The following is a 13,855-nucleotide window of genomic DNA, read 5'->3' as shown; positions in this document are numbered from 1 at the left end:
AAGGAAATATTTTGGGTGGATATTAAAAGGACAGAATATTATTTTTTCCTCATAGGAATAATGAAAAATCATAGGCAAAGACAGCCACAAGTTTCCCTCCCCCAAGCAGAAACCAAAGAGGCCAGCTTTCAGAAATGCAGATTTGATAATTCCATTCAGAAAGGTTGGGGCCAGGAAGCTTGGAACTGATGAGATTAGAAAGACAAAGATCCCTAGCATCAACAACCACTCATCCCAAAAAATCCAACATAGGACATATCCATTAGCCACAGCCCCAGGGAAGCAGGATATGACCTTTAGGACATAATAGGATTAACCCACCACCATCAGGATACCAGAAAGGCACACTGAACCTAAGGTCAAAGTTCATGCCACAGGAACAACTCCAAACACAAAATCCCAAGAAGGTATAAAAACCCACCACTCCCAGCAACATGTGGTTAGCTTTCCCAGAGCAACATGCTTTGTGGTTCTGCTCTTCAATAAACTATAAACTAAGATGGCAAAGCACAGGCTGGGAAAAGGAGAAAGTGAATGCTATTGAAAGAGCTGCATGTTGAATACAAAGAGCTGTTTTTACTTCTTCAACCTGTGAAACACAATGAAAACAGATATCAAAATGAGATTAACTGCAAATATGGGCAGTTTGAGAATATGAATGGAAACTCACTGTAGAGAATAGAATAGAATAGAATAGAATAGAATAGAATAGAATAGAATAGAATAGAATAGAATAGAATAGAATAGAATAGAATAGAATAGAATAGAATAGAATAGAATAGAATAGAATAGAATAGAATAGAATAGAATAGAACAGAACAGAACAGAATAGAATAGAAGCTGGAAGGGACCTTGGAAATCTTCTAGGAGAACCTTTATCATTTCAGACAAGTGACTGTCTAGTCTCCTCTTAAAAACCTCCAATGATGGAGCACCCATGATTTCTGAAGGCAAGCTATTCTACTGGGTAACTGTTCTCACTGTTAGGAAGTTTCTCCTTAATTCCAGGCTGCCTCTCTCTTTGATCAGTTTCCAACCATTGTTTCTTGTCCTGCCCTCTGCTGCTTTGGAGAATAGTTTGACCCCCTCTTCTTTGTGGCAGCCCTTCAAATACTGGAATACTGCTATCATGTCGCCCCTGTTTCTTATTTTCTTTAGACTAGCCAAACCCAAGTCCTGCAGTCATTCTTCATATGTTTTAGTCTCCAGGCCTTTGATCATTTTAGTTGCTCTTCTCTGAACTTTTTCCCAGGTCTCAAAATCTTTTTTGTGACCAAAATTGGCTGCAGTATTCCAGGTGTGGTCTTACTAGGGTTTTATAAAGTGGTACTAATACTTCATGGGATCTTGATTCTATGCCTCTGTTTATACAACCCAGGATTGTATTAGCTTTTTTGGCTGCTGCTGCACACTGCTAGCTCATAGTTAAGTGATCATCCATTAGGACAAGCTTTTCATTTGATTTAGGCAACAAACTAATTAAAAAGGGTTAATATATAGAGTTAAAACATAACTTTTGAGAAACAAATACATGTTAAGTGTGGTTGACTGGATTTAAATCTGAGACTTTTGGCTAAGAAAGCTTGTATTCAACCTTCCAGTTTCCTGGCAGAAATCAGTTTGCAAACTATTTAGCTGAATCTTATCTTCTTTCACAGCAACACAAAAAAACAGGGAAGCAGAAGGAAGAGAATCCTGAGAAATGCAGGAGATTATAATCAACTTTTCTGTGGATACAGAAATCTCATAGTAATCTTTTAATCAACTTCTACTTAGTGTCTAAGACTTTAGCTTCAAGCCATGTTAGTCAAGTGGTGTAATCTCTCCTAGAGAGACCATCCTGACCTTACTGAAATAATTGTTTGCTTTTTTTTCCAGAAGTACTTATAACTGGCACTTTAGCAGGGGTCTCCAAATTTGTCCCTATCTTGTACTGTGGAATCCTTCCATGCTGGTCTTAATAAGTGTTCCTTGTCTTAACTGAAAGTATTCTTATTTCCCAAGCTTTTGTCCAAGTTGGATCTCAGGCAGAACCACCAGATTTTTAAAACACGAGGACAATGGCCAAAATTGATGAAGGTGATTATGGTGGTCAGCAAAGTTAACAGATTGAATTTCAAGAGAAGAAACAGCAGAAAAGTACTTTTCCTAATACCATAGCACCCAGTTACAGTAAAATGTCCATATTGCCAGCCGTGCTAGCTGGGGATGATGGAAATTCTAGTTCAGTACATCTCAGTTGGAGAAGACAAAGGAAAAAGGTTCAAAGTGCAGAGGTGACTAATGGCTCAACAGACCTTTGAAACAAAAATGAATGGAGATGGAGATGGAAATCTTCAGGGTTTTTTTTGCAAGATGGACAGTTAAATAAAAGGCAGACAGTTTGCACTATTCAGAAGGGCTGAATACAAGCAGGGTCAAAATATTCAATTAGGAAATCTCAAAAAGGGTGCGTTTTGGCTTAAGCAAGCCTGATTGGCCTACTTTATACAGCTAGCTAAATAAATCACCTGGTTAGCAGAAAGTAGCTAGAAATACTGATTTCTACCTTCCTTTTGATCAGACTATGACCCAGATTCTAACTGAAAGGAGAAAAGGAATGAAAGAATACCTCAGACTTTTAAATGCTAACTCATTCTTTTCTCAAATAGTTTAATAAATAGTTTCCCAGTTTAAAAGTAATTCTAAATTCAGTATGTGCATGCTATTACTGCCAAGAAAGTATGCCTGCAATTCTATGCACAATTAAATAAGAAAAAAAAAATCCTACACTTAATTGGATTTATTCCTAGTATATTGCAAAGCATAGAACTATTGATTAGAACCCTCCGGCTCCCAGATTTTATTTCCTGAGTTACTACCTTGAATATAATAATGAAAGGAGCGACTCACTTTATTGTGATAAGACTCATAGTGATTATAATAATTATATAACAGTAATTATAACAATTATATTCAAAATCTACAAACACCAAACTATTTTCATCTAATTTGTGGCTATTTCCCCTTTAAACTACACCTGTGTTCAGATTACACATAAGAAAAGAGCTCAACGTGTTAAACCAAATTTAAAGTTTGTGTGAATGCAAGCCATATGTTATAAGTTGATAGGGAAATTAATTTAAAAACCTAAACTTCATTGTTTCCCCGGTAAAATAAAAATAAAAATACTGGCAACCTCAATATATCCAACTGGAGAATTCTTAGTCCTCTACCAAGAACTCTTTCCATGATTCAGGTTTTTTAAAAAATAGAATTGAAAGTGCTTTGAATCCTACCTCCCAAAGGGGAGAAATACATAATTCCACAAAATGCTGTGAATGTCTATTGGTAGTTCTGCTAATGAGGGATGTTTTACTGAGAAATCCCCATACTGTCTGCGATATGAACCTTCTATGAACCAGACCATGTGGTTTAATTATGTTTAAAATTTAACTCAGTGTGTGAACCTAATCTTAGAGTATATCTAGTTTATTGCATTGATTTTTTTTTAAAAAAAATATTTATTACAACGGTTTTTATACCATCCAATTCAGAAATCCACTTGCTCTGTATCATTCTTTTACATTTCAATTCTGATATCAGACTATAGATTTACCACCCATTCTAGAGATTGTATTTCTGAAGAGGGTGATTTTCTTGCAGACTTTTCATTACTGAAACAAGGTAACAGCACTGCTAGCATTGATGATGTCACTTGGTTTGGGTAATGAAACACCTGCAGGAAAACAACCAAACTCAGAGAACACCAAGGACCCTACATCTCAAACCTGAGGTTCAAATATTCACTTTTACTGAAAAGGGTTAAGCAATCTGGCAAGCTCTGCATATTTGGAGCTTATCTAATGGAATCCCTTGCCAATAACCTTGCTACTTGTGATTAATTGGATTTGAAGACCAAAACATCTCAGGGGCATTAAGTTGCCTAGGCATTTTCTAGTGGCACTTGGCTAACAATTTAGCAATTTAAAACATATTTAGTATTTGAGAGCTTTTGGTTGTAGCAAATAGAACATTGGCCTAGAATTGTACTAACCCAGAATCACATTCCTATAAAAGCAGGAAATTCACTAGTCATAATATCTTGGCCTGTTCTGATTCAGAGAATCATTTTTTGGTGAAGATAAAGAGGGGAAATCAAATATATCACCCTATTTTGACAGAGAAGTCAAAATATAAATATAAAATAAACAGGGAATAACAGGAAACATAACAACTGTTAAACATGTCTACATAAGGGATATTTTTTGAAAGCAAATTCTGAAGATTAACAATTCCTTATTTTTTAACCCTGAGTTGGAGAGGAAAAGAAGAAAACAATAGTAAGATCATTTCAGAAAAAAATAATTCATAATGTACTTATAATTATATGACACCATGTCATATAATTTAGCTAAATGGCTATATTGGTCACTAAAAATTCCTTCAAGCTGAGCTCAGCTTGACTACATACAAATATTTTTTTAAAAAAATCCCAATTTAGCCCAAAGCCTTGAGATTTCCTCAAGAAATGTGCTGCAGACTAATACTTTCTAACTTAGCAATGCAGGTCTTGGAAAAGAATCATGCAGACAATGTTTTTTCCCTGTGACACTCTGTGGAAGTGAAAGTTAGTCTCTGAAGAAGCAGGATATACGTTGTATTGATCTTTCTGAACTTTCATGCTGGAGAAGAGTCTTGAGAATACCAAGGATAACTAAGAAAACAAAACAAAGAAAAAAGAATCTCTGAACAAATCAATCCAGGATTCCCATTCAAGACTCAAATTATCCTACTTCAGACATAATATATGAAGATTTAGCTCTCTGGAGAAGATTTTGATGCTGGGAAAGGTGGAAAGAAAGAGAAGAAGAGGACAGTCAGCAACAAGATGGATTGACTCAGTTACCACGGTGATAGGTGCACTTTTGGAAGACTGAAGGACAGAACCTTCTGAAGACCTTTATGTGGTTACTAAGAGTTGACATTGACTCTTATATATAAACTATATATGCATGCCTGCATCCCTCCATCTATCTATCTATCTATCTATCCATCCATCCATCTATCCATCTATCCGTTCATCCATCTCAGGAATTTCTAGCTTAGTCTCTTAGCTTAGACCTTTTCAATATCAGCAAAAACCAACTATAAAAGACATTGTGCTGTTGACCAGGTTTGCCTAGTATACACAGACACAGTAATCAGAAAGTTTTGGAATATCACTTTCTTCTGTTTAAATGTGATATATTAATGTACTTCAAAGGACAAGATAAAATATACATGAGACCTTCAGAATATACTGAAGAACGGACATTTGTATTTCCTAACATGCTAGCATTAGCATTTCAGCTGGATTCTTGTTTATAAGATTTCCCAACCATTATTTCACCTTCTGCTAAATAACTATAATTAAGGATAGAATAGAATAGAATAGAATAGAATAGAATAGAATAGAATAGAATAGAATAGAATAGAATAGAATAGAATAGAATAGAATAGAATAGAATAGAATAGAATAGAATAGAATAGATAACCTTTGTTATTTTTTACTGTGGGCACACTGGCACACATTAAAAATTAAATTCTGTTGCTTGCTCTCAAAAGTGTACACATATATAACACACATATAAACATGCTATATACAACATATGTATATACCCAGTGCTTTTTTTTTCAAAATAAAAAGGTGCCGGAACACACACATGTCATACAACCTGCCTTGCCTACCCTACAAGGTTCCATCCAAAAAAGGTGCCGGAACTCCGTTCTGAGCGTTCTGTGAGAAAAAAAGCCCTGTATATACCGACACCCTTACATATAAATACATATAAATATTAATCACTGTCTATCTTGAATACATAGCAGAAGGAGAAAGGTTGAGAGTACACAAGGTTGATACTGTACGGAACAAAATTGTGACTGAATCTGAATAGTATTTCTTGTTAAGGTTTGGAGAGAGAGAGAGAGAGAGGGAGGGAGAGAAGGAGAGAGAGACAGACAGAGAATGAGAGAGAGAGAGAGAGAGAGAGAGATTGGTCATCATGCAAATCTTGGTCATCAGTAAAGCCTTTGAGAAGGTTTTATTGTTATTAGCACTTTGCAAATTTATGTATTCAAAATGCTGGTTAAAATATTATTTGCTAATCAAGGTTATCCTCAAAACCCAGAGGATTTGATATCAAAATAATTTACTGCAAACCTTAACTTGGTGTTGTTAAGAGTTAATAAATATAGAAGGCATGTTTCTGAAAAGCACATGGCTAAATCTGAGTCTGCTGCTGTGGGTTGTGTTTATTTTCCAAACAGCCCGTTCTCATTGTGTTACATCACAAGAAAATCTTGAGATTGGAAGGATTTCTAAAGCACCTGGGGCCTGTGGAGTTGAAGAGGCTAAGATGCAGAAATGGCTGTTTGGAAAGCCAAAAAAGACAAAAAAAGAAAGAAAGGAAAAAGGGAGCCAAGGAAAAGAAATCTGAAATTAAAGAAAAAAGAAATGTGTTGAGAATATAACCAGCTATATGTCTTTTTCTTAGCTATTTTGTACCATTAAACCTTTATGTATTATTCTATATAATCAAATGCAGAAATAAATGCTATCAATAAGTATTTTTATTACATCAAAAGCAGTAATTGTCTGTTGGCTTGCAAGGAGAAAGGAAATTGTAAAAAGAGACATAAAGACTGTACAGAAATCGAATGAATTCTGCTATTCTTTACTACAGAAGGTCTTACTCTATAAAAAAAAAGGTAAAGGTTCCACCACACATGTGTGCTAGTTGTTTCCAACTCTAGGAGGCGGTGCTCATCTCCATTTCAAAGCCAAAGAGCCAGCGCTTGTCCGAGGACGTCTCCGTGGTCATGTGGCCGGCATGACTAGATGCCAAAGACACATGGAACGCTGTTACCTTCCCACCGTAGTGGTCCCTATTTTTCTACTTGCATTTTTACGTGCTTTCGAACTTCTAGGTTGGCAGAAGCTGGGACGAGTAACAGGCGCTCACTCTGTTACGCGGCACTCGGGATTCTACCCGCCAAACTGCCAACCTTCTGATTGAAAAGCTCAGCGTCCTAACCCACTGAGCCACCGCGTCTTACTCTATAGCTTATACTAGAAGTTGGGAAATAGAGCTCTATTTCCCTTTTTCCATAAGTCTAAGTCTTAAGTGTTATAATGAAAGACCAGATTGTGGACAGATATAGATACGGTTGCTAAGAGTTGATACTGACTTTATGACACAAAATCAAACAATCCATCAAACGATTTTGTTGGAGGGTTTCTGAGCTTAATAGTATTCAATATCAGTCAAAGTCAACTATAAAATGCATTGAGGTCTTCCACTGTCTGTTCAGCTTCCACTGTCAGTCATCTTAAAGTGGTTTTCTTGGCTTGTTTAATGTGTTGTATAGCACATACAACACATTATGGGTTACAGTGGGTTATTAGAGCTTACTGTTACATGTAAACCCAGACACAGTGGCTTCATTAAAAAACCATAGTTGAGCAAATCATGGCTTAGCATGTGTGAACATGCTAAGAATGATAGAAAAGTAGCTTGTAAACAATTAAAGAATGGAATAAAATAAAAAAGTAAATATAAATTTAAAGTACATGATCAGGATATTTGTATAGGGCTTCCTCAAAGTTTGGCCCTCAAAGACTACATTTTCCAAAATTTTCCATCATTTTCCCTCCAATCTGGGACTTCCAGATGTGAATGATAATGCATCACATTCCTATGAAAGCATGGCCCCTGGTATGTAACACACCTGGAAGGCACCACAGTGCTTGATCAGAAGCTCCTAAGAGGCCACAGCCCATTTCACCCTTATCCATTCATACCCATTCTGTCTGTGACCTTGGGGATTCCAGGTGGATGCCGACTAATTTCATGTGGCAAAGTGGCAAACAGAGAAAACCCTCAATCACCTTTGCCAGTTTATTAATCTCAGTTAAAATGTAATTGGTTTCTGTTGGGTTATTTAATGGTCAATAACTAGGGCAGTTGAATAATTAAGGCATTTAATTATGAAGTATTTAAAAACCAATCTGTCTTGACCGGGCACAGTTAGAATCTCTTTCAATTTCTCTTGATCTGATGTAAAATTGCCAGAAATAAAGAAAGAGTGGAGCAGTTTTGCTTTGCTGTATAACATTTAATTACTAGCTGTCCTTTCATTTTTGACACAGAATTCAAGATTAATGAGATTAGTCAAGCTGACCTGGCGATTTAAACTCCTGCAAAAATTGAATGGAGTCCTAAACTGATTTCCTATTCAGCCAATTAAGTCAAACATTTTAAGGAACTATATAGCATCTATGGGACCTATGTGAATTAAGATGCAATTATATCTGTGGAATCATGAATCTGATTTAGTAAATCAGGTGGATTCAACTAGGAAATGAAATGAAATGAAATGAATTTGGACATGTTAACTACTGTACAATTTGAATTTCCAAACTGAATAACTGATTCAACCTCATATCATTTATCTGACTTGGACTCTTGATTCAGTCCAGAAAAGTGAGTTTTGGCCATGTTCTAAATCCTATGGAATCAACAAATCAATTCAGTGACATTTGTTTTTAGGCCACTGAATTGATAGCTGGCTTTTTTTCTTTCAGAATGTCAGATTTTGTCAGGTCACAAGAAACCAAGAAAAACAAGTGGAAATACTTCTGACCAGTTTCCTTTATTTTTCCTCCCCTATAGACAGAATCTAAAGCAGGGCTCTTCAAACTTGGCCCTTTTATGACTTGTGGACTTCAACTCCCAGAATTCCTCAGCCAGCTGGCTGAGGAATTCTGGGAGTTGAAGTCCACAAGTCATAAAAGGGCCAAGTTTGAAGACCCCTGATCTAAAGCAACTATTTGCATCACTATAGATATGAGAATGGCTAGGGAGGATCCTGCTTAATTCTTTTTCTACTGACCAAATTATTTAAGCTTCACTCTCTCTTTGCCATCTGGAATGCAGCACCTCCCTTCTGGAAATTCAGACTACATTCCATCTCAGATTTGGAAAAGCAATGAAACCACTGCAAATCAAATTTTAAACTAATATTTCTACATCCCTAAGCATTTACTTGAAATGAAGGTTATATTTGTTTTTGCTTTTTCCCCCAATTAATTTACTTTTAAAAGTAAACTTAGTTTTGGATTTTATTGAGAGGAAAAACTAGATGAAAATACCTGCACAGAATAATTCTAAAGTTCTCTTCTTCTACTATTTGTCTGCATAAACAAGGAAGCAACAGGGTGGAATGACTCTCATTTCTGTCATTTTGTACGACATAAGCACCAATTTGTTTACAGTTCCTATTAATCTGATCAATGTGATCTTATTTTCTTAACATGTTTATGTTTTGTTCTACTTTTTGTAAAACACATCACACCTTGACCATAATAATTTTATAAGTAAACTTTTATGGGTTTTATTGTGGTTTTTGTCTCCAGTTTCACATATTTTCTTTCTGTTTTTGAACTAGTCTCTGATTGTAATAAAAATCTAGGTTTTTTTAAATATAATTTAGGTAAGAACCACCAAAGTGGCATAAATGGTCATCTTTCAACTGATGCAGAATGATGGTGAAAACTACGCAGAGAGTAAAGTTTATCTCTGCTGGGAAACTCACAAAACTTTAGGATTCTTAGGTTTGTTACTTCTGTGCTGCTTTTCTAGGGGTCAATAAAATCAAGATGTATGCTAAGAAAGCCAACAGTGAAGAAACACAAACAAGGGCAGCACTTAAACTTAGAAGCAAGTATACAACAAATTAAATGGCACCAAAAACCGTGAAAAAGCACATTAAAGCCAATATTTTAGAAACAATGTTTGCAGTCTTGTTAATCATCAGGAAGTATGCAATGACTGAGCCAGAGACTTTTCAGTTGAGAAACGTTTGCACATCTCTGTACTAAAGACCTTTTGACATTTGCTACTAAACTTGACAACACAGAAGTCTGATGGACAATTTCTCATTTTTTCACCCAGCAGAAAGCAATAATAATAATAATAATAATAAATCCCTGTAATAATTTCTTAAGAGCAGAACTTCCCTTAAAATGCTTCTGGAAAAGCTTAATTCTAACAGAACAATCCTTGGGTATTTCATAACAAAATACTTTCTAGATCTCCACCCATGAACATCTGAAGTTCTTTTGTCCACTGAAAGATTTCTAAAGCTTCAAGTGAATGAAAACAAGTAGAAATACACTACAATCAAATACTCCTGACTGCTTGAGTAGCCATGACAGGCAATAGCCCCCAAGATTCCTCACCCTTGGCTGTAACAGCTGAGGGTTCTGGAACCTAAAGTTTCATGAATTCCTCACATCTATTCCACTGTTGCAGGACATTGTCTTGTACTGCAGACATGGGTTAGAAAATACTTTACTTTTTCAGATTGATTAAGGGCTGGAAGCTCAAACACCAAGCCCTTGAATTAAAGTTGGAGACAAGCTGGTAACATATTTGAGGAAAAAAATCTGAGGCAATATAAACTGTTCTGTGTTTATCAGCAAAAATTCAACAGCTTTCAAAATAAATGCCCATTGAAATAATTTACAGCTGATAAGGATTCCTTTTTCTCTTTTAAAAAGATAGATTAAGCAAACAGAATTATGGGTACATATGCAATGTTATAGACTTTTAATAGCATTTTTATTAATTTACTATTTGCTGATTGTTAATGTTTGTATGACTTTCTGTTCACTGTGTCTTAATCCTGTCTTCATTATTTTATTTTATCTGTAGCAAAGAAAGAATCTCATTACCTTTCTTTGCTTCCCTTGTTTAATGAGGTTTAAATTAGTTTTAGCTGACTTCTACTTTGTTTAATTGCCTATTTGTTCACTATAACCTTGATAGACAAGAGGATACTGTTACTTAGCATCTCAGGTTTGTCTTTCTTTCAACACACACCAGGCTTTGTCTGATCAGTACTAAAATTAAGACAGACTGTCTCAAATGCGTTAGAAATTCTTGTTACATTTTATAGATAGACTGACTATTCTTGTTCTTTTGACTGGCTTATGCATAGCATCTCTGTGCCTCTCTTTTAATTTTTTTCTCAGCATGCAGTTACAACTTCTGGCTTATAAAATAGTGGTCATAATCTATTGGAAGGTTAATGAAGATTAAGCCCAGGATCACTTCTACATCTGTAGTGTTTAACTGAGACAATTAAATGACAGGGACTCTAACATAATGGCTATTGCATTATATAACCAAACCCCACATTTTCTTAGTCCAAACAGCACAGTCTTCTTACTTGAGGCAATTTTTCTTCTGTCCTTCTCTCCAATTCAGTTTTTAAATAATCACCAGTAGCTCACAGCATCTCTGTAGATGACAGATCTGTCATTTTTTACTCTATGTCTTTTTGTCTCTGTGTCTGGTATACTACCTCTGGACAGTGAACTTCAATTTACCTGTTGCATCTAATAGCCAAACCAGGTTGCAAAGTTAGAAGGCAATAAGGCAAATGTTGGAGAAAGCTCAGTGTTTGCTGTCTTCCATGGTGTCTAAAGACAATCTCCCCATCTCAGAACTGCTAGTTTCATTTCACTATGTGAGAAAAAACCATTTCAAGAAGGCCTCTGCTTCTCCTTGGGTTCCTCCACTTCCATACTTGGTTCCCCAAATCTAGTGCTTTGAAGATAACAGAATAGCACAGTTAGAAGAGATCTTTGAGTTCTTCCAGTCTAACCCTTGTTCAAGCAGGATACTCTACACCATTTCAGACAAAATTCCCACAACTTCTAGAGGCAAGGCGTTCCTTTGATTAATTGTTCTCACTGTCAGGAAATTTGTCCTTATTTCTAAGCTGGATCTCTCTCTGATAGGCTTCCAACAGATGAGATGTTACATGTCATGTCATCCCAAGCTAGCAAGTCTGCTTTTTATTCAAGATAATATTCTCCATTGCTTTTCACCCACTGAAGTAATTAGTCCACTAAAAGGGAATGTGTGCCCAAATCCCAATGGCTGGAATGACTTTTGGAATTATATTTAAATTATTTTTACTGCCTGAACATTTTCATCCACCAGATCATTTCACATGGTTCGTTCCTCACTTTGGCAAGTGAACGTTCCTTTTGAATCTTCCTCATTCCCTGAAAAAAAACGACTTTGAATAGATACTATTTTTTCCTCTCAAAGACAGGAAGGTTGTTTCTTTCCCTATATCTATATTGAAAGACAGGTATGCTAACATTTAGTTATTCATTTCACCTATTTGATCTATAGCTCATCTAGTGGCTCTTCCATGGTTCATCTCAGTCCCCAATTCAAATTGCAATGAAGAACATATAGAAATACTTACACTTGTTGGGTGCAAGAGTGGCAATGGAAGCAGCAAAAGTGGAATTAAAACAACCAGTAGTAGGTTTCTGGCCCAGAGAAATTCCTTGGCTACTGTCATCTCACACTGCATATTGTTAGCTTGTTGGTTTTCTGATGAATATTCCCAAATGGACTCTTCCGGCCAATGGTTTCTTCTTTCCCACTGGAGAATTTCCTTCCTTCAAAGATACCTCATTCAATGCATTAAGAGGCTTGTGATTTTTAGGTAGGGCCGACTAATGGTTCTTCACAACTATCACACTGTAAGTATCTGAAGAACATAGTGCTCTTTGGCTTTTGGGTGATCAGGAAAATCTCCAGGCTACTTCCTTGGTGCAGAATGTCTTTCCACCTTCCATCACTATTTTAAAGGAATGCAAATTGCACCTACAAAGATACAACTGCTTTGTTCCCAAATCACACACTGCCAGGGGTGCCCCAACTGGGTATTCACCCTGCTAATTAAAACTTAGAAGAAAACTCACAGTTCTTCAGATTTTCTTCCTCCTCTTTCTCCTTTGTGCTCTGTTGTGTTTTTTCCTTTCTTAACTGCTTAGGGATTAGCTTTCTGTTACTTTCTTTTTCACCCCCCACTGCTAGGAATTTCACAGCAATTCTTGCAAAGATTACCTTGACTTTCAGATAAAAACCTGAGTCTCAGCCTACCACAGCTCACCAACAGGCGAGGTGGAAGAGTCTTTTCCCCTTTAGGCAAAACTTAAGGAGCTTTCTGGGAAAGAAATCAATGTCTTTCTGTAGAAAAGGCTATTCCCACTCAACCACCCTGCAGCTTCTCTAGCTCCAGCCCCAGAGGCTGGACAGTGTGGCAATTTCAAGGCCAGATAGCTGCTGTGAAAATATGAATCCCTGTTGTCAGTATGAAATAATTCATTGATTTCCTTCTCTTTCCTCCCAGCACCTTTGTTTCTGAAGAATGCATATACAGTATTTGAGGCATTTACACTAAATCAGGGGTGTCAAACTCAATTTCATTGAGGGCCGCATCAGCATTGTAGTTGCCCTCAGGGGGCCGGGTGGGTATGGCCTGGGTGGCTGTGGCCTACTGGCTGGGCGTGGCTAAAGTGCGTATGGCCTACTGGCTGGGCATGGCCAGCTCTACATCGTTCGCATAAAGGGTGCCTATGGGGGCCCGGGCAGGAGTGGGACAGATCTGAGGGTCTCTGGCAGAAGGAGGGTCTCTGGGCCGGGGCCAAGGCAGTAGGGGCCGTTTCCTCACTGTTTCCAGGATGGCTTTGTGGGCCGCATGAAACCACTTCGTGGGCCGGATCTGGCCCCCAGGCCTTGAGTTTGACATGTCTGCACTAAATGGTAGAAGCTATTCAAATGTGGTGGATAAATTCAGTGTTGGATTCCAGCAGTATATGATAATAGAATAGAATAGAATAGAATAGAATAGAATAGAATAGAATAGAATAGAATAGAATAGAATAGAATAGAATAGAATAGAATAGAATAGAATAGAATAGAATACTTTATTTGGCCAAGTGTGATTAGACACACAAGGAATT

At 36.8% G+C, this 13,855-nt stretch overlaps 1 protein-coding gene across 1 annotated transcript in view; it reads right to left on the bottom strand.

Moving 5' to 3' along the window:
• SLC13A4 (solute carrier family 13 member 4) overlaps positions 1–12,432 on the bottom strand; it is a gene marked incomplete at its 3' end in the record, with an annotated part of 40,515 nt that extends 28,083 nt beyond the window's left edge. The window contains exon 1 of the mRNA XM_081331725.1: positions 12,307–12,432. Coding sequence (XP_081187851.1) covers positions 12,307–12,417 — 111 coding nt within the window. The 5' untranslated portion in view covers positions 12,418–12,432. The remainder of the gene's footprint in view (positions 1–12,306) is intronic.
• Positions 12,433–13,855: the final 1,423 nt, after the last annotated feature.

The sequence above is a fragment of the Vipera berus genome (genome assembly GCF_964194415.1).
Source record: "Vipera berus genome assembly, chromosome: 6".
Lineage (NCBI taxonomy): Eukaryota > Metazoa > Chordata > Lepidosauria > Squamata > Viperidae > Vipera > Vipera berus.
Note: the sequence above shows the minus strand (reverse complement) of the source record. Positions and strands in the feature narration are given on the sequence as shown.